The sequence below is a fragment of the Halyomorpha halys genome, unplaced genomic scaffold (assembly GCF_000696795.3).
Source record: "Halyomorpha halys isolate HHAL.00 unplaced genomic scaffold, Hhal_1.1 Scaffold469.1, whole genome shotgun sequence".
Classification (NCBI taxonomy): Eukaryota; Metazoa; Arthropoda; class Insecta; order Hemiptera; family Pentatomidae; genus Halyomorpha; species Halyomorpha halys.
Window position 1 is genome coordinate 72,876 of NW_027114062.1, and position 25,519 is coordinate 98,394.

Here is a 25,519-nt window from a genome sequence, read left to right on the forward strand (position 1 = left end):
AGAACAATGGTGGAGATGCTACACGAGCGCTCTCACGAACCCCTTTGATCTATGTCCAAAAAACCGACTCTTGACGGATCGGCAACGAGCCTAGGCCAACAAAGCCAAGCCACCCATCCACATGCTCACGTATGTCTGAGTTCGCCATGGCTCGGCCAACATGTAGAGGCCCCTTAATAGTACAATTAGAGGTATTTCTAAGAGTACTAAAACATAGGACGTTAAAGACCTTAGTTCCCTACATAACAAAGAACAAAAAAAAAAGACGTAAAATTACCGTAATACCGTATTTGTTATTAATTTATTTTAGCGGATCTTTACCAACTAGGTGAGAAGGTCCAGAACGTCTTTTATGGTTAATCACTAGCGACCAGAAACTGAAACGTGACGCTCAATATCCACATTGATGTTAAACGGAGGTTCCACAATCACTGTGTAAACTGTCATTTGCCTAATTGTCGTACTATATGGATTTGTTCGATAGCTAGCGGTACTATCAACTATCCACGTACACGCATCTAACTAAAATGACAGATATATGTTGGAACCTCGACTATACGCACACGTATGTACAATTGTAGAGTTCATGCTGTTAATCATGTGTTCAAGTGTCTAGGGTTGTATTTTAGGCGATTAAGTACCACTGTTTAACTGATTAATAAATTTATATTTTGTAAAACGCACTAAAACAGTAAAAATGCTAAAATAATTTGTACTGTTAGACAATAAATACTGAAAACATTTAACAACCAATGATCAATTTTTTTTTTTAATTTTGGAAATTCCAAAGAAGAAGAAGTCCTAACATATGCATATTTTAAATGCAGTTAGTTATTTTGAACTTAACTAGAAATTCCAAAGAGACCATAACTGTAGTTATCTAACCAAAATGGCTCCGCAGATAGCGCTGCGGGATACAGTTTAGCCATTTAAACTGCCGGTTTGTTTTGCCTAGTTCTGTGTATCAGTTTTGTTTATTTAGGTTATTTGTTTAGTTATGTCTGGTCGCAATGAATGTAGAATTTATGTTGGAAACTTGCCGCCAGATATTAGAACGAAGGACATTCAAGATCTGTTTTATAAATTTGGTAAGGTAACGTTTGTTGATCTTAAAAACCGCCGTGGCCCGCCTTTTGCTTTTGTAGAATTTGAAGATCCACGGGATGCTGAAGATGCTGTTCATGCTCGAGACGGATATGATTATGATGGCTATAAATTAAGAGTTGAATTCCCAAGGGGTGGAGGCCCTAGTGGTTATAGAAATAGAGGAGGGGCCAGTATGGGAAGTGGCTTTGGTGGCAGAGGCAGAGGCCCACCAGCCAGAAGATCACAATATAGAGTTATTGTAAGTGGCCTTCCCCCTTCAGGAAGTTGGCAAGATTTGAAAGATCACATGAGAGAAGCAGGTGATGTTTGTTTTGCTGATGTATTTAAAGATGGAACTGGTGTTGTTGAATTTTTGCGTTATGATGATATGAAATATGCATATAAGAAGTTAGATGATTCTCGGTTTCGTTCTCATGAAGGTGAAACTTCATACATTCGAGTGAAAGAAGATTATTATGGAGGAAGAGACAGCTATGACAGAAGTAGTGGTGAAAGAGGTGGCAGATCAAGAAGCAGAAGTGCATCTCCACGTAGGCGAGGATCTCCTACATATTCACCCGTGCGTAGAAATAGTTTTTCTCCTGACTCACGATATAGGTCAATGAGCCGTTCAAGATCACATTCTCGGTACTAAATATATTTTAAAGTATCTCAGAAGTGAAGTTAACATTTGGTAACTAATGTGTGTTTTGATAATGGTTTGTTACCAAAAGAAAACATGCATTCCTTTACTATATGTTATGTGTAATTTATAGTATGTCTAAACTAATTTTTCAATCTTATCAATTTAGTTAAACAATAGTTTAATACTTTTTTGAATTTTAAACAGTTTTATGGTCATTTTAGGTTTCTATAAATAAAGCTGTGTTAAAACATATTGTGTATTTTTATTAATGAAGTTAGGATATGTACTTTTTATACGAGAAATTAATCTGAGGGGAACTTTACATGACTCACATACCATAATTTACCATGGTATTCTTTTTGACACATGTCTTAATCTGTTATAGTCAAACTAGTATGGAGATGAAAAGTTTTAGATTACTATATACAGCTGATTTTTTTAATGAAGGGAGCAATCTTAAAATTACGGTGGAAAGTAACCATGATTATATAATTAGGTGATATTTAAGAATGACAATTTGTTATAATACCCTGTATACAGTTTTATGTATGTTTATTGGTTCTTGTACAGTCTATTTTTATTTATGCCTTATGGCTCTTGACTTAATGTAATATTGCTTCATGCAATCAATAGGTTTTCTTTTCTACTTAAAACAGCTGTAAGTAGTTTTCTTTTTCTTATATTATTTCAAATAATGTTAGTGGCTAAAACCACTTAATAATTTGTTTTAGTGTGTATTGTATATGTGTTTGTCGAGGAATTTAATGATGTCGGTCGCTTGTATTGTGGCCAATCATGCTTGAATATGTTTTTCATTAATACCATTCCAGCAGTATTTTAATTTCATTATAACTATTCAAGTAAGTCATAAGTCGGTAGTCGTCATTATGATATCAGTCTAATTATAAATATACTATAGACTGCTTGCAATTATTCTAATCCAATATTATTTTTATAATTTGTAGATTATTCTAGTTATCAGATACTTTTCATATGTATTTTTAATAGCAATAAAATCTTTCTATGAACAATGATTAATTTTATCATTCCACATGTTTGTTTTCTGATGGGTTTGGTCAAGGTCAAGAGTTTGATTAGTTAAAGATTTTCTACTGGTTCTGCATTGCTTATATTCCTTAGCTCAAAAAAAAGAATATTACCATATATATAATTATTATATATAAGAACATTGTTCCACTTTAATCTAATTTTTTTTTTATTAAACTTAATTATTATTTATGTAATGTGCTGGGTACAATAACTTAGATAGTTATGTACTATATTTAGAGTTGTATTATTAAAGCAGTTAAGTGGTTTCAAATATACATCTTGCCGTCTATTTCTATGAGGAATGTTACTCTTTCTTCTGTTTGATTCTCAAAATTTTTAAATTAAAAAAAAAATTATTTTAAGATAAACAATAGTGATATTAAAATGATTAAAAAATTATGCGAATAAATGGATAAAACTTAATTGGTATTTATGTTAATCAAATTTAACAAGCTTAAAAAATGTTTATATTTACATAAATAATTAGTTTTATGTATGATTATAACTAAATTCTTTTAAGTAATGTTATTTTGAAATCCATCAAGTTGATGAGTTCTTTAAATCTAGTTTTTATATACCATATACTCATATTTTAGTTACAATTATACATTTTACCTGAAATTTATAAAGATTTTTTGCCTCATTATGTTTTATATTTGAAAAAGTTTTCAAGTGTTCATTATATCACATTTTATAGCTTAGATGCCCAGAAATAATTTCATATAATGAAATAAGTTTATTAGCTATTAATATTTTAGTGAGTTGAGGTTTTATTGTAAAAATAGCATTTGTAGCCAAACCCATTATAACATGCTGTTGAACCTTGAATTTTTAATATATTATATTGTTATTCATAATATATATGGTATATATGTATATGTACTTGATTAAAGGTAGTTTTTAAAACATTTACCAATTTTAAGGGTCAGAACCAGATGAAGGTTGGATAATAAATGGCTTTAGTCAAAATAAGACAATGAAATAGTTTCCTTGTGTTTCTTTTTAATTCTTCACTGAGTAATCTTTTATTATTATTTTTTTTAATCTACTAGTCATTAAAATTGCCATAGTCTTGTAAAATTGAAAACAAACCATATTGAGGAAATTAGTATCTATTGAAATTAAAAATATAAATATTATATACAATTTGTGGTATAACAGATGTTTCATCTCTTAGGTTGTGTCTTAACTGGATATGAAACGTAGCATGACAAAGCGATGATGATTTTCGCTTACTCTCTCTAAACTGCTTAGTCACACAAAAATCAACAGTGATTATAGTTGAGTATCCAAATTAGACATAAAATGTTCGATTTGGACACTATATTTCTTATGTTCGACATTTGCTTAGGATGGTGACTAAGTTACCATTGTCCAGTCATAATTGATCATATTGATTGATTTTGACATAATAATTAACTTAGCAAAATATTAAAATTTTATTATACTAAATCTTTTCATTATCGAAAATTATTGAAAAATTTCTCTCCATTATTGATTATTGAAGTCAAATTATTCATTTATTATTATTAATTTCTAGTTTTTTTTTAGGTTTCTTAACCTAATTAAGTCCTGAAATTTATTTTTGGTTGGTTGTATTTTTTATCTTAATGCTTGTTTTTTTCCTCTAAATAAAAAAATGACCTTTTTATTTTTACAGTGTAGTTGATACTTGTTGCTGTTTCTCTTTAAACTGCTAATGTCAATTCACGATAAAGGTTTTTCATTTCTGCTTTTGATCTAGGTTTGGTTAAAACAGTTTTTATTTGTTCAGAGAGATCTTAATTGAAAATTCAAAATATTCTATACTGAATATATGTATTGAGAATTTTTATAATATAAATGATTGACCGTATGTGAATTGGGAGATTATCCGGGGAGGGGTCAAGTAGAAAAAAAATAGTTTTCAACTATTTATTTATTTACTATCAATGTGTTGACCCGAAATGTAGGTCTTCATTAGGGTTGATGTGATGAGTGGAGATGTAAAAAAGGAACATATAGTTCAGTCCATTGTTTACAAGGGATTAGACCATTTTATGAGAATGTGAAGCATTTTAGCCTTCTATAAACTACAATAGCTCAAATAGGCAATACTTAATTAAGACTTAAGATATTTCTAGGGCTAAGATTTAATGTGGTTCATAAGGAATATATGATATCTCTAGATTAATAGAGGTTCTCACTGGTGATGTACATGAGTCATAATCTTCATCATGATGAAAAATGGTTTTCCATTTGTAATAAAAAATCTGATTTTTTGGATTATAATTTAAAAAACAAGCTGATCAAGAGAACCTTTTTCTCTTGGATAACAGGGTTCACTTAGTGAGATAAAACAATTGAGATTGTAGGTTCAAACTTCATAAACTTCGATTTTTGTGAAAATATTTAATAAACTATATATATATATATGTAATATATATGGTTACTTCCTTTGTAATAGGCTTCTGGTGTTCCATGAGAGTTTCATTTAATTAATTGCTTTTTCACTCAAAATGATTATAAATATATTGTTTTCTTGTGGCCTACAATCAAAGTGAGCATTTTGTCCACTTTTTTTAATATTGTCCAGTCCAGTGGAAAAGGACATTGAACAAAACAGACAAAATGCTTTTTAAAATGATGGTGTGAAGATAGTTGACCGTAGATATATAATAGGAGAAGATGGTCAGGGGGTGTGGTCAGCAGAAAAAACAAATAAACAAACGAATTATTTATTTGTGCCATTTCGACCTGATTTTCAGGTCTTCATCAGGGAGTTATAGGCAGAGATTTCTGCTTAACTCAAGCAGTATCAGTTTAGCAGAAATCTCTGCCTATAACTCCCTGATGAAGACCTGAAAATCAGGCACAAACGGCACAAATAAATAATTCGTTTGTTTATTTGTGTTTTTTTTGCTAACCGCAACCCCCCCCCCCTCCCATCTTCTCCTATTAAAATGTTTTTTAGTCTTTGGACACTTGTGTTGTCACTATCGCTAGTGGTGAGGGCTGTGAGAAACATTGCAGTGTAACTTTTCTTGTCATTTCTAAGTTTACTTGGTTGGCTACTTTTGTTGTGAGTTTTGTCTCTTTCCAATTTAGGACCTATCTATGCTGAATTTTAAAAAGAGAAAGAAGACATAGAAGATGCTGATTATGAACTTGAAAGGTTGAAATGTAGACTACACATGGGCTCTAAGCTTTCTAGTAAGGTGGATTTGATTATAGAGTATAACATAACATTGTTGTTTATGAACCATGAAAAAATTCATTTCTTAGGAAAGAGGGACCCCTCTTTCTAAGACTTTTTTATGATGGGGTTAAGGACAGAAAGTTTTGAGTTTAAATTAAATAAAAAAGAGTTGCATTCCAATCTACAAAAAAATAATTAAGGTTAAGAGGAATTAGGTTTGGTTGATGACAGTAATGCAATGATGTCCTCGGGCATCCTTGTCTTCTTCAATAATTGTGTCATAGGTTGTTTGGCAGAATGTTTTTTAACATGACCTTTGGTTTAAAATTTACTAGACTAATTGGAAGATTCCAGATCAACATTTGTTGGAAATTAATTGCAAACCATTTTCACGTTTCACCAGATTCTTGTATGGTAAGGATTGAAGATTTGCCATTAATTTATATTGTTAATTAAAGTCTATAATCAAATATTTGTCATTTGCTATGTTATCTGCAACAAATAACAAGCACCCAATGCATGATGAAAATTAAGGGTTAGCTCCGAAGTTACTGTTTGTCAATAACTGTCACATAATTAACCTATTTTTTAAGGCCAACTTAGTGCTATAAAATAAGGTATGATTTGAATGCTGTATTGGGAATTCATTTATTTTCTCTCATTTTTATTATTAACATTCATGTTAAACAGCCGTCGGAGATTTCAGATTTTTAATTTGGAACCTTCCAAGTTTTGTTCTAATTTTATATATGAAACATTCATGATTTGTGAAACTAATTTATTTATTGACGTTATTTTCTGCATCTTCTCTTCACAGATGATAAGGTATGAATGTAATGCATAATATTTTAATAATTTTAAATTTAAATTCACCATTCAATAGAGAATTAAGAAAATAACAAGGTAAATAATGATTTTATTTTAAACATTTCAACATCTAGTGTACATGGAAGTTAGTTCTGGCAGTGAAGGCAAATGAAACCTTAATTCTTACATTGCTCATTTCTTATCATGAACATCAATTGGATTATATTTTTTATCTCCTTTCGATTACATATCTTTGGTTTCTCATTCATTAAAAAAGTTGTAACTTCGTAGCCATTTTTTTTTTTTTAATAATGCACTTAATTTATCATATCATAAAATAAAAGCAGTATGTTATGAATTTTGCTTAGTACCTAAATAGATATAGGAACAAATTTATTACTTACAGAATACAATTTATTTTCACAAGTCACATTTTGAAAGCTCACAGAAAATACAACTATTTACATAAAATGCTATGTACAATCAATCCCTTGTATTGAAATTTATCTTTTGATCAGAAATGTAAAAGAAAAGTTACTAATATAAATGTTAACAGAGAGTAGGCACATATATATTTGTATGTATTATATTTTGTATGAGTATATATATATATATATACATACAAACATATATTTTATATACACTGGATACTGTTTATAGTGACTGAAGGCATAAATTAATGATGTAATAGGATTTTCTTATTATTACAAGTACATAAAAATAGTTTGGATGTTCTACGATTAAAAAGTTGAAATAACTTTTTCACCTACATACAATTTATTTTAACCAATGAAAAACATTTTTTTTACTTATTTATTTATTGAAATTTCCAACTATATTAACAGAAAATATAACATGTAAATGTGATGTTAATTATGGTATAATGACATGATATAGACTTCTGGAGAAGTCACCCATTGGTAGAACTCAAATAAGATTATTTTTTATTGAAAGGTCTCTAGGCCATACTCTTTTCAGATACCTTAGGAGGATCATCAAGAATTGAAGAGGAAGCATGGTTAGAAACAAGTGAGTTTGGTTGGTTAAGGAGTTTATCACAGAAGGATTTATGTCAGGTTGAGACCACATTGGCATGGTATGGAAAATAGCAGTCATTATGGATCTTTTTTTATTGACAAAGTAATGTGGTATTGGGATAACAGGAAAGTTTTGGATTGCAAGGATTGGATAAGAGAGGAATTAAATGATTTGCTGGAGCCCCAAAGCTCAACTCTATAAGTTTAAGTAGGCTTTATTAATTAATTAATTAATTGGAAGTTGAGACCATTTGTGTAAAAAGTGTTGTAATAGTCAGAATCAATGATAGTTTCCTGTCTTTTATGAGAATTCTAAGTTAGATGTTTATTCAGATACAGCACTTGGCAGCAGATCTGTTTGAGAGGTATATATATATGGAGTATTAAAGGATATTGTAGAGTAGGAAGTCATTGGTTTGTAATAAAGGATAAAGGTAATTTGTTGGAATTTATTTTAATCCTTCAGTTTTAACCATTTTTTTTTCTTGGGATTGGAGAGATAGCAGTGCAATGATTAATGGGTGATTAGCGAGGATAGTTGGATTGATTGGAAATTCAGGTACATAAACTGTGTAAAGAATACTATCCGGAGAAACTTCAGTACAAATAAAAAACATGATGAAAATATAGCTTTATGTGGCAAAGCAATTGAACAAAGATTGGTTAGACTCATAGAAGTTTTTCATTTCATTTTAAGAATGAAAAATATTCAGTTATTGATTCTAAAAGGCTACTTGTGCTCTCTGAGAAGGAAAAGTTTGACTTGTTTGGAAGTAAATATCTTAATTTCAATCATTGATATTTCTTATTGTTCAGTGTGCATGTTGGGATCAAGTTTTTCTTTCTACATTCTACATGTTCAATAATTGATTTATCATATTTTCAGTTTTCAAGAAACATGCTTCTTGAGGAAAAGCATTAAGAGGCTATGATTTCTCCATAAATTAAGGTATATGTATATTTTTTAAAATCCATTTTGGTCTTTTAAAGTTAAAAATGACAGAAGTTAAAACTAAATTTATAAAAAAAGAAAAAAATATAAAGCTATATCCGAAAATTGTTTTACTAATCTAGTTGCAAAAGATAATCAAATGGCTAAGATCATAATTTTAATTGAGAAGTATTAAGTTAGTTTTTTTAAAAGATTAGGTTCTGGAAAAAAAGGGGTTACATCTATATCTACATCAGAACAATATTTGTCATCAGTAATAGTTGTTATATTTAGTCTATTTTTAAAACTAAATACTTTTTGGATCTTGAAAGCATACATTTTTGTTTAAAAAGATTATGTCATAATAAACAATATCCAGCATGGGAGTGTGTGTTCATGTACATATATAAATACATGGACATATATTTCTAGTAAAAAATCTAATTCTGCTATTACTACTTGTACATTATACTACATGTATTCAATTCACTCACATTTTATTGAATGAGCAAAATTTATTCACAGTTATTTATGTAACATAATTCCGTTTTAAGCATATTTTTATCTTCACTTCTCCTTTAAGTAATGATAATATAAAAGTTTGTTAAATCAACTTGGTAAAGAATGGTTATATGAGCAATAATTTATTTAATGATCTCATAGTTTCCTTTCAGTGTATGAATACATATATTTATAATTTAATTATTTTTTAGAATTTAGCTATTTATTAATAATATTTTTAAAAAATTCTTTTTTTTTTTTCTTTTTCTAATTTTCTATTATTATTATCTAAAAGCCCTAGCCTAAAATTCATTCTCTACCTTTAACTACCAAAACTTTTTTTTTGGCATTTATAGTATTTAATTTTTGTGAATATATGTACAAAGCCAATATGGCATGTGCTTCAATATTTGTTTGGTAAATAAAGGTAGTGAACGTTTATGGAATACTGTTTCTTTTACTTTGGCAATTCTGCTGTATGTTGTAGACTAGACAGTTGTCGAATTGACTAATCGATTGTTTTGGTTGTATCACAGTCTTGTTATCTCTGGTGCTTGTGCCTGGTTCACAATCCTTCTCTCAGTCTGGCTCGCCTTATCCTTAGAATGACCGTCCAAACAATCACAGCCAATACTTGAATCTGAATATTCTGGAAGAAGGAGCAGACTTTCTGAAGATTTGTTTGGTAATACATATTTAGGAGGTTTTCGCTCTACATATCCATAACCGAAACCATACCCACCAAATGCTTTGGTCGTAAGGTTGTCCCATGATTTGGGTTTAGCTTCCCTTTGTGAAGAATTTGATTTAACAGAATGCTGCCGCGTGATTTCACCTTGAGGTTCTCCCCAAAACAATGTATCTGTGCTCAATGATGTTGTGTATGATGCAGCACTGCTATCATTGTTCTCTGCTTTACCACTTTTTTCATGGTTACTATTCATTTCACTTGAAGTACATGAATGTAAACTGCACTGGCTTACCAAGTTAAAATACCTGAAACAAAAATGCAAGTTCTAAATAATTCATTTAGGTAAAGTGTTTGTTAATTTAATTGTGATTGATTGACATTTATTATTATATAATTATATATAACTGTTTAAATAAGACTAATTCAATTTCTACAGACATAGATTTATTAGAACTCAACTCTAAATATAATTAATTCACAGCAGAATTTATGGTTATGCTTTCATACTAGCAAATGCTGGAGAGTAATTTTCTGTAATTTTTTAGTTTTGAAGCTCATAATAAATACTTTTTAAATTTTAAACAAGTATAGGTCATATACTTTTATTATTATTTTTTTTTAATAAAACAATTAAAAATAAATCTATTTTCCATTAGTCCGATAGTTCTGTAGTATAAAATATAGAAATATGTTTAATAAACTGTATAATAAAAAAATGTTCAGTTTTCAAATAGCATTAATAAAAAATGAATAGATGTAATCTGATTACTTCAGTTTGGTACAACATAAAACCAAAAATATGCTCTTTGGTTTCTATACGATTCTTTCACTAAACAATTTTGTTGTTCCTTAGTAGAAATATCTGAAAGGATGAATCTAATTCCTATGCTTGTGAATTGACATTACCTACTTATGGCTGAGATCAGGCAAAATTTGGTGTGAGATCATCTAGTATTGTAGATCAGATTTGCTTTGCTGTTTACTCCTGCCTTGCAAGTAAGACATCTTATAGTAAATTATTAACTATTGAAACAGAATTTTACTGCAATTTAGAACATTTTTTCATATATAAACGATAATTAATCACTAGGTATAAAGAGTTATGCATGATTCTTTCATTAATTTAAATAATTAGTTTATAGATGCAACCTTAATTCTGAAACCTCTTTACTAAATTTTTTAAAGAAAACCTCTGAATTAATCTTAAAATTTAGTATATTTATTATTTAAACTTAAGTATTCACTTAAAATTTTACTTTAGATAAAAATGTTGTTTACAAGTTTTAGAATAAGTTGGTCACAAAAGAATGCATATAATAAATTTGAAAATTACTTAAGTAAAGTAATAGTTCAGAGATTTCCAAAATGAGAGAATATAATTTTAATATTGTAACACACTTTTTTTTTTTTTATTATTATTGAATCAAAATTATAAATGCATTTTTATCCATGATAAATTATTTATTTCCAATCTATGACATTCTGTTGTGTCTAAGATATGAGAAAAATTTACACAGAAGAAAGCAATAATTAAAACTAAAACTAATATTTTTTTTATACGAGATAAACCCAGTTACATATATCAAAAAGTACAAATTATTAACATAAATAGAAATAGAAATACAAACAAATTATTTATATTAATAAAAATACATAATATAATAACTTACATTTTTAAAAAGCACGATGTCATTAAAATAAAAGTGAAAATAAAAAAATTATACTATGTATTGATGGTTGGCAACATAACAAATCAAGCAAGAGATGGTCAGGGTGGCATTCAGAAAAAAATAAAAATATTGTAATATTTATTGAAGAGGTAAGAATTACATATAAAAAATAATGAAAATATCAGGAAAAATGAATAAAAAATATTTTATAAGTATAAATGATTGACCATTGAAATTGTGAAGATGGTCAGGGGTGTGGTCAAAAGGAAACAAAAAATTGTTAAAGAATATTTAATTGCCGATATTTTGCCCTACTTTCCAGCTCCATCAGGTATAAAAATATACAAAAACAACTAAAAATATTTTGACATAGTAGGATGAAAAGAAACAAAAAAGTAAATTAAGGTAGGGTTAAAATTATGTAAATATAAGTGAAAAGAAAATTATATACAAATGAACAAAATAAAAAATAAAAGTAGTTATAATATAAAATAGACAATGATAACTATAGAAAAAAAAATGTAAACTATTCGCTTAAAAATGAACAGGAGACGTAATAAAATGTAAAAATAAAAATAATAAGTAAATAACATATCAGGACAGCCTACCTGTTCCAGTTGAAATATATCGAAAGAGTGAGGAAAATGCAGAAGTACACACAGTGGAGGGGAAGCGACAATTAAACGCTCAAACTTATTTCTTACAATTTTTCAAATTACCGAAATACAAGAAAAATATATGAAAATATGATAATAATAACTATAAGAATTATCAAATTTAGGAAACATAAATATAAATTAAACGATAGTATATGTAACTAATAAAAGTATTATCCCAACTATGTTTTCTATCAGTATATCATTTTATTTTTTATTTTATACTTATCATCTATTCTATATCATTCTATATGACATGAAATGAAAAAATCATTTTATTCTGGGATATATGTCCCCTAAGAATAAATACATAGTTCATAAATTAAGATTTTTGTCTGGCAAGCATATACAAGTTTCCAGTAAGTAAAATAAAATTACATTGTGATATTGGCTTAACTACTGTTTATAATGTTAATATTATATCTATTTTTATTTGTTCTTTTGTATATAATTTTCTTTTCACTTATATTTACATCATTTTTATTGAATGGGGGTGATAAAATGTTTTTACTGTTTTATTTGTTACGGTTATATAACATAAAATGTTCTTACAGTAGTGAGAACAAAGAACACTTGCTTGTAAATGCTTACAACAAAGACCAGACAACTACTGTGCCAAAACAAAGGATTATTGGCCGCTACAAATGGCTTGTGATCAACAATTGAGATATTCACAGTTTGCCACAGAGCAACTAGCATACAATAAAAAATGAATTTTTATATCATACTAACAATTTAAACCCTACCTTAATTTACTTTTATTATGTTATTATCCTAATATGTCAAAATATTTTTAGATGTTATTGTTACAATTGTTTATTGTTAAAGTACCGTCACTCTTTTGAAATATTTCAACTAGACCAGGTGGGTGATCCTAATTTGATCTGTACTTATTAATTTTATTTCTATTTTTACATGTTATTACGTCTGCTGTTCATTTTTAATGTAATAGTTTACATAATTTTTTTTTTTATATTTATCATTGGCTAATCTATATTATAACTATTTTTATTTCTCTTTTCACTTATATTTACATAATTTTAATCTACTTTAATTTAATTTTTTTAGCGTTTATGAAACTCGACAAAGTGGGGTGAAACATCGGCAATTAAAGTTGCTAACTATTTTTTGTTTCCTTTCGATGGTCCCCCCTCATCATGAGCATCTTCGTAATTTAAAAAATATTTTAATTTTTTTATTCTTAATTTATAAATTTTTTCTAATATTTTCAGTATTTGTAATGTATTAATAATAAATTAATATTTTATTATTTACTATTTGAGTTTTTTTTACCGCACCCGGACCATATTCCATTCATCTATACACACGGTCAATCAATAATCTTCCAGTATTATATTTTATCTTCTATCTACTTAAATTTGTGCTTGAAGAAGTTTGCGGTCAGCAAAGAGCAACATAAATAAACAAAACCATATTTATTTATTTAATATGGTTTTGTTTATTTATGTTGTTCTTTGCTGACCGCACCCCCCGACAAACTTCTTCAAGCATTAATCTACGGTCAACTATCTACACCTCATACTTAAATTTATTGTTATAATATTTCTAATCTCTGATTATGGTTATCTCCCTTTTCGTTTTCAGCTTTCAGTTTTTTCTAATATCATTTAAATTTATGGTGAAATTTACACTTTCTTTTACTTAAGTTCATCTCCCATTTTTTAAGATAAAAAGTAATAATTTCTCTTAGTACTCTTCATTTCATAGTATAAAATTAAATATATCTTACCTTCTACTAGACTGATGATGATGATGGTAATGTCGGTGGGAAGACCCTTGGCCAGAACCAGATGTGTAGCCAGAAGGGCAGGATTGACCTGATCTGTTGCATTTGTTTTCCTTCCATTCCTCTGTGAATATAAATATACCATCGAGTAAAAGAAATTGTATATTTTAGTTGAAATATAATTACTATTGTCACAAAAATGACGTTCTTTTCTTTTTTTGGTAGCTGCTAAGTCAATAAAATATCAAAGCTCATCAGAAGTTTAGTTTAGTTTGAAATCATTCACTGATAACCACAGTATTGCATTTTATTTTATTCCTGTATATAATTTTTTTTTTAATTCAAAGCCAAATATTTGTGCTGGTTTAGAGTGATATTGTAATTATTTTATTCACCTATTCTAGTGTGTATATAAATGAGTTATTGGACCATAAACTACTTAGGGTTTACTTTGTGACAATCATATTAGATTTGGGATAGTCTGTAGGAGGACTTGGTAGACCAGGCAACCCACGGATTTGTTGCTACATCCAGTTCAAAACTTTTTCTTTTCAAGTTATGTTAATATCAAAGCTAAACAGCAATATGTGTTTTAGGAAACATATGCATAACAGGAATACTTTCTTTTAAATGTGTTTATTCAGTGCTCGATACAGATTCTGGAACTGTAATCTTCCACGAAGGGATGGGGATTAACCACATTGTAACAAGTAGGAGGCCATATGTGGAATTATATAAATGTTTTTACTACCTTAATTTTTTTTGCCCCAATGAGTGATACTGGAACATTGTTCCACATCAAATCAAGCCCCGTATGTACAAATGTAATCGCAAATACATATATAACACTTATTTTTCATGATTTATCTTTATGTTTTATTTCTTAAATGAGTAATTATTTCTCATTATAAGTTATATCAAAGTGATTTTTTTCATTATTATTATAATATTTATACTTTCTGGTATAACTTGTACAAATGAGTATTATAACTATCAAAATGATGATAAAATCTTAAAAGCACTATTTGTCTGATAGACAATTTTACTATTTTATAAAATAGTAATCTAAGTTATAAAATAATTAATCTAGTTATTTTAGTTACAGTATTATAATTGTATATAAATATATATAGTTATGTTAAAAGAATATAATGTTATTCGTTAAAAAGGCTCTTTTTGACAATGTCTGGTAGCTATAAAATGTAAGGCTTACAAAAAATCTTTTAACTTTAGAATGTGTTATTAACAGCTAGCAGGCAGTTATAATATCATTATACTTAATGCAAAAGGTTAAAACAAATTATACATGCAATTATTTTTATTATAGCCTCAACTCATGTAAAGTTTTTAAGGATCACTAGTAAAATGAAGTAATCATGCAAAGTAAAGTAAATAAGACATTTTTCATGCAGATAAAGAGGAATATCTATATAAAGCGTTTGATTTGAATTTTGAAAGATACAGGGGTGGTGAAATGTGTGCTCGTACCCCTTTCATTATGAGAAGATGAAGATTTCTTTGATTTATGATGGTGCCTCCTCCTTCTTGAAGGAACACAATGAGAATTGCAGCAAGGGCTTGCAAGATCATAGGCTTCAAGGCTTGTGTTGTCCTGAGGGCTTGTGGCACTCTGCATACAAGGATTACAATGGTGGCTTTTCTGGCTGCTGCTTCTTGCTACAAAAACACCACCCGACAGGGAATAGTGAGGGTTCAGGTTACTAATAAACTGAAAAGCCCTTAACAAAATTTTGTGCTTCCCTACTAAATACAATCTGTATCATAGATAGTCATAATTTCAACAAATAATCATCAAGTGGTGCAGGTTAGTTTTAGAAAAAAATAAATAAGTACAATCAACTACAAGTCAAATTCAACACTAATAATTTTGAAAATTGCAAATGAATAAAATAGATAAGTTATTTTGTAGTGCAAAATAAATACAATAATTTAACCTCATCCTTGTAAGCAACACCAATTTTAACTATCAGTGCTAGTATAATTATAAGGAAAAAGCTTTAACAATTTAAGTTACGAACTTTCTACAGTTGGAAAACTATCAAGATATGATAATATAAAATTACTAGCTGTTTATTTTTTATGTAAGTAAAATGTTATTTTTTAAAAATTGAAGTTTTAGTTTTTAGTTACTTGGTACATGGAATTTAATCTATTGGTAAAGAAATTTCTTAACATTAGTAATGTCTCCCATATGGGAATATAGCAGTACATTTAATTTTTAAGCAATCTAATTAACATTTTAAATCCCTACAGATTTTGTGCAATCTTCCAAAAAACACTTGTTATTCGGAGTGTGTGTATTTAAATTTTAAATCTCTTGATAGATTGCTTCGGTGAATTTTAATCAGTAAATAAAGAAAAATCAAGGATAAATAAGAATAAACCAATGGGAGTGAAAGTTTCAATTTAAAGAAATCATCAAACATTGAATTAAACCACTCTAGGAAATGATCCATCATTAGCTTTTCTTCGGACCCACATGATTTGAAAACTTTTAACAAAAGCAAACACAAATGTTATAAACACGAATGCACATAGAAGTCAAAAAAGAATATGCTTACCTTTCGACTGTTTTGAATTGGGCGTTGCTGCTGCTACTCCATTATTTTGATGGTAACCTCGTGGCTCATGACCAGTACTACTAGCAGAGCTTCTACGAACTACAGCTCTTCCTGCATTAGCTTCAGAACGACTTTGATAAGGACTGAAAGTACATAATATTAACTAGTTAAAAGAATTTTCATTTGCATACTCTAATGATTACCAAATATATTGTTCATTTCTACTTTTTTAGTTACTTATTTATAACAAATTTATAACAAATATGGAAATTAAAAGGATAATAAGTAATAGAGTAAACTAAAGGGAAAAAAAGACATGAATTAAAATAATCAATTATTTGATGTAATTCAATGTAGTGACAAATCTTTTGTTATACACTCCATTGAATTGTAATGTGTGCTTTGATAACGGAGTTCAGATGAATTTAAATTCTATTAATTAGCATATAAGAATCATTTGAGGCTATAATGATTACTTATTTCAGCTAATGATATAAAATTGCTTTAACTCTTTTTGTTTTATATTTTTCCTAATACCTAAAACTCCAACCTAAATTTTTTTATAAATTAAAGTTTTAAGTAAATCTTAAAGTTTAATGCACTAATTATCTGTTGCTAGTTTTTAGAAACCAAAAGAGTACTATTAAAACTCTCTTGTTAAGTGCTTTTTTTGTTAATGAAACTTTCATTAGATAATAAATGTATCAAACTTATAGATTCACTCAAAATTTTCTTTTAGAAGAAAATGTAGTTAGAAGGTTTTCGAATAAAGACCACGATACTATATTTCATGAAGTTGAATAAAAAAGTGATAAAGACAATTTTGTAAGTAACAAATTTGGATGAGCAGCCTATAAAACAAAATATTGTTCTTATTTCCATCATTACAAACCTTGGCCATGGTGGTAAATATTCCGAACTACTGTGAGGAGGTCGAATGATATAAGCTCGCCCTTGTTGGTCCACATATTGGTACTGAGGATACACCATAACAAGAGGAGGTCCAAAGCCAGGAGGTGGTGTGGCTCGAGCCATGTCCTCTGTTGAAACCGTAGGCCGACAATATCCAATAGCATCACCTAAAGTAAAATTAATTTTTTTAGCAATGCTTTTAGTCAAACAATTACATTTTTTATAATATAATATGATTTGTTTTTATTTACTTAAAAAAAAAAAAAAAAGAAACTTTACAGGTTTAGAGGGATAAATAAAAATGGCTGAGTTATAAAAAAATGTATACATAGGTAAGCAAAAGTAATAAATTCATGTCTATTGTCTCATAAATTTACTGGGCACGAGTAGGTCCAAAAAACCATGTCTAGGTTTATAAATTGGTTTCAAATAAAGTGATGAGTACATAGAATGTTTTAGTATTTATATAATAGAAAATTTATACTTATATGTTTTAAGGACTCCCAATACCCCATACTCACTGAAGGAGATAGAAGGATGAATAAGTGTAGAAAAACAGAAGGGGTTATCAAATAAAGGTTTAAATAGTTGGATAAAAAAAGATAAGGAGCATACCATTCTCAACTTGGTTCAAAATCGGATCAATTGACTTCCCTCCTTTTTTTCTTGCAGGAAGACTATGCGTTTTCCACTTTCCTTCAAGTAACTCTTTCTCTCTAACGCACAGCCTTTCTAGTTCTGACATTTTAGTTTGAAGTAGCCTTTGAAGTTGAATGTAACGCATATGAAGCTCAACCTGTTTAATGATATTTCTTATCTTATTTTCAATAAATAATAATTTAAATTGAATAAATATTATTTTTTACAAAATGAGGGTTCTGAAGCAGTGGAGGTAGCACTATTTTTTATTGTTTCAGCTAGTCAGATTCCCTTTAAGAAAAATGAGCTCTTTCTAATTGTGCAAACAGTGAATATTTCTAACCTTTAGTTCCAGAATTTTCTCCTACATTACTACATATCTACTTGACTAAATTGACTCCTGCAGTCACCTCCTTATTGATTCAATAAGAGTGACAGAAAATAATTGTCAAGGTAAAGATATAACCAGAAAGTTCATTATCCAAATGTCTAAGAGGAGTATTTTACCACAATTTCAGATTATTTTAATGGAACCTATATAAAGTTTAGTCCACTGTTCCAACAATCAAAAAATATAATTTTTGAGTTCTTTTAATCCATTAATGGCCAGTGTTGCTAAAATGAAATACTTCGAAAAGTGTACAAAATCAGAGTGTGGAAAGACAGGTAATGACTTGACTGAATCTGTGTGGACAAGTTTTCTATTCCCAACCTTCAGGTCTCTTATTTAGTCCATAAGTTTGGCTAAATCCCTCATTCTCTGTAAACTATACTACAAAACAAAATACATATATGCAGAATATGTGTAAAGGAAGCTCTTCTGACTTGCAACAACCGAAATAAATGAAGGTCTCACAAATAGGATAAAACTCGATGGGCAATCATTCTATAATTATTATTGATTGTTAAACATGTTTTATTATTAAGATCGATTAGAATTAACTGAATTTTAAAAATAATTTATATTACATACAAACCTTTCGAACACAGTCTTCAAAAAGAACAACCATCCTCATCCGGGAATCACAGTTTTTAATAAAATTGACTAAAGTTTTATGGTCAGTTTTCTCCATATCATGACCATTTATTGAAAGAATCACATCACCTAAAATTAATAAAAAAAACATCATAGATTATAAATTAATTGATAAACCCTTTTAAGTTATATCACCAAACATCACATTTAGGAAAAAAATTATTATACTATGATTTTAATTTTTTTTAAAGGAATTTTCAACAAATTTGGTAGGTTTTCAATCCATATTGTCCTTCAAATTCATTTTCTTTTAGTCCTACATGTACAGAATATCCTCTATGACCAAGAATAGAAGTTGACATAATTCAATATTGATTGGATTCAATTCAGTTGTATACTTTCTCTATACCTTGTATTAATTGCCTATCGGAACTTCATGCAGACTTGCTTTAAAAGTATTTTTCGGTCCTTAATCTTCTTACTCTCCCGTGCAAACCATGTTTGTAGAGACACATCATGCTTTCAGAATGTAAGGATTATAAATCAAAATTGCAATGGTCAGATTTTATTTAGAACCCTATCATTCCAATTAGCAACTCTAAAATATTAAGCACATTAAATGATCTACTAGTAATATGATATTAATAAATGAAAAACTTGTAAGGTATTAATAGTACCTTGTAGAACTATAACATACTTTTAGTATAAGCTTTTACTATGGAACAAAACAAGTTTTTAGTTCTATTAAAAATAATCAAACACTAAAGTATGAGATCATCTCATATTTCCTGTGTAGTGTGCAAGTGTTAGGGGAAATGGTTTTTTATGAGCACTCCTTTTCAAGTTAAATAGTGATACCTTTTTTTAGCTCTAAAAATAGTAACTTTTGGTTTTGCTGCTTATTTTTGACAAAGTTGATAGCTGTAGTTTGTGTTTTAATTCAGGTGGCACCCAAATAATTTCTTATTGATATGCAATCCTTAATTTTTTAAAAATTTAATATGTTGAGAAGGTTTTATTTAGAAAAATATTCCACCTAATGCCTTGGATGAAAGCAATGCCCAATACCATTGATCAATGATCATAGGAATAAATGTATAAATGAGATCAACTAGAACTGAAGGGTAATAATGGTTTCAAATAAACTTTTCCAACTTCAATTTTAATGATTTAGCTAATTTTCGTGATATTTAATTAGCACACCTAATTTTTATAATTGCTTATTAATTTTGAGTTTGTAAAGTTTGTATCATAGCATTTGTACTGATGCATAAAAATAAGCTTTAGGTTATAATTTTGAATAATCTCATTTCTTTTTGCAATGAAACAATCAGGAACAAATTTCTTTATAAATAAGGAGGCTATTTTTAACACAAAAAACAATCTAATTTTCTTTCACTCATTAAAGCATAAATAACAATAACAAAGCCTAAATTTATTTTGATAAAATATATTGAGTGTTAAGGTTTAAATGAATACCTTCTCTCATCCCTGCTCGGTATGCTGGGCCATCATATTCTACATAGTCCACATATGTTATCATTTCTATTTCCTGTTCTTTCTTATAATGAATTCCATAACTCTGAAAAAAAAAATCATCAAATTATGAAATCAATAATATTACAAATCAATTAATTATTTATAAAAAAAAAAATTATTTTACTTAGAAACTGTGAGAAAGAGAGCTATTAGTGGCCTATATTGGTCATTGTATTAGTATAATTAATCTATCAAAAGTTTCCCTCCCTCTTAGAAATGTCAAATGATTTTATTATTGTTTTAAACTGATTAATTGTTAATTATTTTACTATCGAATATCCAATTTACGGTAGTTAAAGTCAATAAATGATAGTGAAAAATCTTCCGATTTAGATTATTTTATAAAATAAAAATTCAGTTTCTGTTAATTATTAATTAATAAAATCAATACATTTAAAAAAATATTTATATTTGAGGCGCTGAAAAGGGAAAGACATTGTCTCAAAAAAAGAATTTTACAAAACAGGGAAAAAGTTGTTAACAAAAAAAAAAATTCAATAGAAAAACAATGTTTTGTGACTTGATGATAAGTCTATCAGCAGTTATTCCACACCATGGATATTTTTTTCCATTCAGAAAATTTCAATAAAGAAATATTTGATATTTTTTGACTTCATATCCTCTCCACCTCAGTGCTCCAATTATTAATTAACTTCTGAATTAGGAAATAATTAGATTATGAGATATTTGTTATATCCCAAGGCTATTCCTTCTTACTGAGCCAAAGCTACTAAAGGATTATAATTTGTGTTAATTATAATATCAATGAATTTAAATTGTTCTAGGTTGAGCTGAGATTGGAAATAGTTTTAAATTTTAAGACAGATATTCTACTGGTTAGCAACAGGTAATAGTAATAACTAAAAAGCAATCAAAAGTGAGGGACACATTTAGAATACAATTTTAATTTTTCTTCTGCAAATTCAAAGCTATTGTTAAAGGAACTGTTTGAATTTCCTAGGCCAGTATATTTATTTTATTTTAAATACAACGAGAAATGGTGGGCTAGTCAGGGGGGGGGAGCAATTGAATAAGTAACAATTATATAAAAAATTCATCTGAAATACTGTTTCAAAAAATTAATTTTATTCATTTGAATTAAAAAAAAAAAGTTGTTTCCTTCATCAGATAGAACATGTCTATAATACTCTCACTCACTAATTTTTTTTTACAACTATTAAAAAATAGTAAAGAATATTATATATTGAACAAGAGTAAAATATTAAAGTAGTTATAAAAACTTTTGAACATTCAAGAATGTTTAGTATTTTTGTTTTCTTTCGTTCTTAGAAAGTTCCATATTACTCACCCTAATAAAAAAATCTGATGTAGGTAGTTCTTAGAACAGTTTATTCAATGTTCTTTAATTCAAAGATAAATGCTGTAGTTTTCTAGCGACAGAACAAGTTTTAGGTTTTTGCATTGTGTATTTAATTATTTTATTCTGTTATAATTGAAAAAGGTTAATGATTCGTCTTTAAGGTGTAAATCGCAAAAAAAAACCATTAACATTTGCCATAGTTTGGGTTAATTTGTGCGCGAAGAGAGCAGAAAATTGAATAAATCTAAAGAACAAGATTATTTGAGCATTCAATTTCTTGTAATAATCCATCATAATAATTTGAGTATCCCTAGCCGGCCGCTATCGACGGATTGGCCTCTATGGCCAATATTCAACGACGTAAATGCCTCAATCATGATGACGTATTATTTAAGGAAATTGAACTATTAAACAATTTTTTTCTGTATATTTTTTCGATTTCCACTTCAATCGTTAGTAGTGGTAAAAAAAAGTCCACGGGCTAAGAGAAAAATCAATTTATATCGCTGATTTTCTTGAACGGAGGCACATCTGACAAAAAAGTTTTATTTTGTGTTTAACATATTTGATAGATTGTACAGTAGACTGAGGTTACTTTGAGACAGCCCTACTAGCTTTAGGACAGTCCACGACGCAGCGTTGGAATAAGTTCATTTAAAAAATAAATCAACACTTTTTCTTTTGTGATATGTTCAGAGAAACAACGATGTCAGACTGGTATCGAAAATGGTAATAAGTATGGGCACATGTAATGATTGGCACCGTCAAAACTATCTTAACATGTAAATACTTCTCGAAAAAGAATATTTTTTGTTCACTAAAGTAGTTGTTTATTTTATTATTTGTGTTCTTAAATTATTTTTTAACAATCATGAAAAAAAAGTCATAGTACAAAATAAATTCACAAAATGTTGATTTCTAGTTCACCGAATACATTTTTTGTATATTGTATAAATTAAAATTTTTAATTACTACTATAAGATAAACATAGTATAGTACATTATAATAGCTTTAATTTGAGTGCTACTAGACAACTAGTTTTTGAGATATAGATTTCTCCTAATAAATTCACTAATGATTTTTTCCGTGCCTTTTGTTATTAAAAGTTGCAATTTAAAAAGCTATATCTCGGGGACTATTGAACGTAAAGATGTCAATTTGTGCTCATATTTTAGCAAATTTACTCTACTTTCAATGATATTCTCATTGAAAGTTGAGTAAATTTTCACACATTTCTAGTGTTGTTAATACAACATGTGTGAAAATTTACTCATTAAGTAATGAGTAATAGCTCTATAATTAGTAATAGCTAATTAATAGCTCTATATCTTTAAAGCTATTAAGCTTTAAAGATATAGAGTTCCGAATGAAAAATATTTTTTTAAACGTTTTGAAACAGGCGCCAATTTTTATTCTCCCTATCTATACTTGTTAGACTCATAAATTTATCCTAGTAATTATACATAGTTGTCATTAAAGTAATAAAAAATTGGAGTGAAAAAGCTGCATTTTTTCACCTCGTCTCTTGTACTATATTTCAAGGCATACTACTTTGCTATTAAGGACTGCCGACAGTGACTGAATTCATCGCACGAAAATTTTTTGATAGTCTTCAACACTGCACGAACCCACTTTTTCAGACATAAACACCAATAGGACGCCGACGAAGGTGGCAAACACACAAACAGTCTCAGACTCGACTGAGGATTGCTAACTTACTACTGACATCACGAAACCTTGTGAGCTCTGTCATCAGACAGCAGACACACTACAGTTTTCCCATCTAAATCTATCATATTCCCTCTCCTCAGTCCTCTCTTAAATGCAGCAAAAGAAAATTATTTCATCAATTTCTCACTACTCCCCCCCCCCCCAATATAAAATAATCCATGAATGCCTTTGAAATAAAAAAAAATACTCTTAAATCTTTTAATTTAGAGTGCTACCAACGGGTAGTTTCCCTACACGCCTGTAACACTCCAATTTAACTTAGATCTGATTTACTAAATGTATTATAATGTACAGTTGTAAATAGGAATAAATAAATATTAAAAAAAAAATCTTTTAATACTTGTAATTATGTGGCTAAATATCAATTAGAAGCGATGAGTAAGCTGTACTGACCTATATAGTTGGCAGACGTTTTTTTAAACACCGTAAAGATAAAAGTCGGTAATAATGAAAGTTAAACTAAAAATGACAATTTCAGCAAAATTATACTAAAATATAGTGTAATGTAACTCCTATATCTACAGCGAAACATGAGTACATCAAATTCATTCTGTTGCAAACATATAGAGTGACAGAGAGCCTTGACAGTAGATAACACCACGGTGGCAGGCTATCACATGTACGTATCGAGTTGCCGGTGCTGAATAAGTGCAATCTTCACAGGGAGAGGAGCAGTTCATACCTACTTGAATATAATTATTTAAGATGAAAGTAAAAGACAAATACATGATAAAATTATTAATGTAATTAGTTTATTCTAATAATAATTAACTAATCAAGAGCTAACAGAATATAAAAAGAAGTTTAAGAAATATTTGCTGAAATTGAAGGTGGATGAAACCGTTCCAAGAATAGGTTTTTGTTGATCAATCAATAACCCCAGGACTCAGGACAATCGTAAAATTAAATAATAGTCTCTTTATTGCTGAATCATCCGATCTCCAGGAAAACAGCTGACGCTTCGGAAAAAACGTAGGTCAAGAGTCGCCAAAACGATTTTTCTTTCTAAGACACATTTCGATTAATTTATAATTTGAAGATCGTAAAGAAAATATATCGATACTTTAAGTTGATTTATAACAGTATTAAATATACTATAATGACGCAAAAGGTCTGAAGAATATCATCATATAAATTAATAATCATAATGAATGGAGAAAAACATTCTTCATTGAATGTTAACAATATGTCGCAAATAATATTATTTATTTAATAATATCAAAATAAATAGGTTTACTAAATTTCACTATATAATAAATTATAATATAATTTAGTTTAATGGTTTATTTTCATTTCTAATCCTTTTTATACTATACATATTTACATTTCCTCTCCTAATGTTATGAAATCATTATTAATAATTTTAAAACATAAATAATAAACTACATTAGGTATAAGCCGGTAGGCTACAACTGAGATATTTTATCTACTTCAGAAAACATTCAGGTGAACTGTCTTCATTTATTATCATTCATTGTAATATCTGGGGAAATATGGTCGAGCTTTATAACCTGATCCTTTTAGAAGTTATCGAAAACAAAATTTTCAGTGAAAAACTATTAAAAGATTCCGACATACTACCATATCAACGCTTAAAACACCAAAACGTTTAAAATTATAGTGCCTCTAATAATAGTAATAATAATATTCTCAACATATAATCAAAATATAATAACAATATCTTAAGCATGCCATTTATTATTTTAAAGTGCTTTTTTAAAAGTATATCGTGTGTTTTTTTAATTTATTCATAGAATTCACTTAATTTAAAATGATCTTCTTTAAAATTAAATTAAAAAAAAAAATTATATTTTATTTT

At 28.4% G+C, this 25,519-nt stretch overlaps 1 protein-coding gene, 1 long non-coding RNA gene and 1 pseudogene across 4 annotated transcripts in view; 2 read left to right on the top strand and 1 right to left on the bottom strand.

Moving 5' to 3' along the window:
• Nucleotides 1–855: 855 nt before the first annotated feature.
• LOC136795032 (serine/arginine-rich splicing factor 1B pseudogene) lies at nt 856–2,766 on the top strand (annotated as a pseudogene).
• Nucleotides 2,767–6,856: 4,090 nt separating this feature from the next.
• ssp6 (short spindle 6) overlaps nt 6,857–25,519 on the bottom strand; it is a 242,148-nt gene continuing 223,485 nt past the window's right edge. For 2 of the 3 annotated variants that reach the window (XM_014424402.3, XM_014424403.3), the window contains 8 exons: nt 20,589–20,691; nt 19,111–19,238; nt 18,110–18,290; nt 17,475–17,661; nt 16,583–16,725; nt 15,489–15,677; nt 14,004–14,124; nt 6,857–10,232 (listed from right to left, as the gene is read on the bottom strand). In XM_014424402.3, the coding sequence (XP_014279888.1) occupies nt 9,767–10,232; nt 14,004–14,124; nt 15,489–15,677; nt 16,583–16,725; nt 17,475–17,661; nt 18,110–18,290; nt 19,111–19,238; nt 20,589–20,691 (1,518 nt within the window). In that variant the 3' untranslated portion in view covers nt 6,857–9,766. The remainder of the gene's footprint in view (nt 10,233–14,003; nt 14,125–15,488; nt 15,678–16,582; nt 16,726–17,474; nt 17,662–18,109; nt 18,291–19,110; nt 19,239–20,588; nt 20,692–25,519) is intronic. The other variant, XM_014424406.3, reaches the window with a different exon arrangement.
• Nucleotides 8,686–14,143, top strand: LOC106683139 (uncharacterized). Its single transcript, XR_010844489.1, has 3 exons — nt 8,686–8,753; nt 10,781–10,923; nt 14,014–14,143. It is a non-coding gene; the product is annotated as an uncharacterized lncRNA (long non-coding RNA).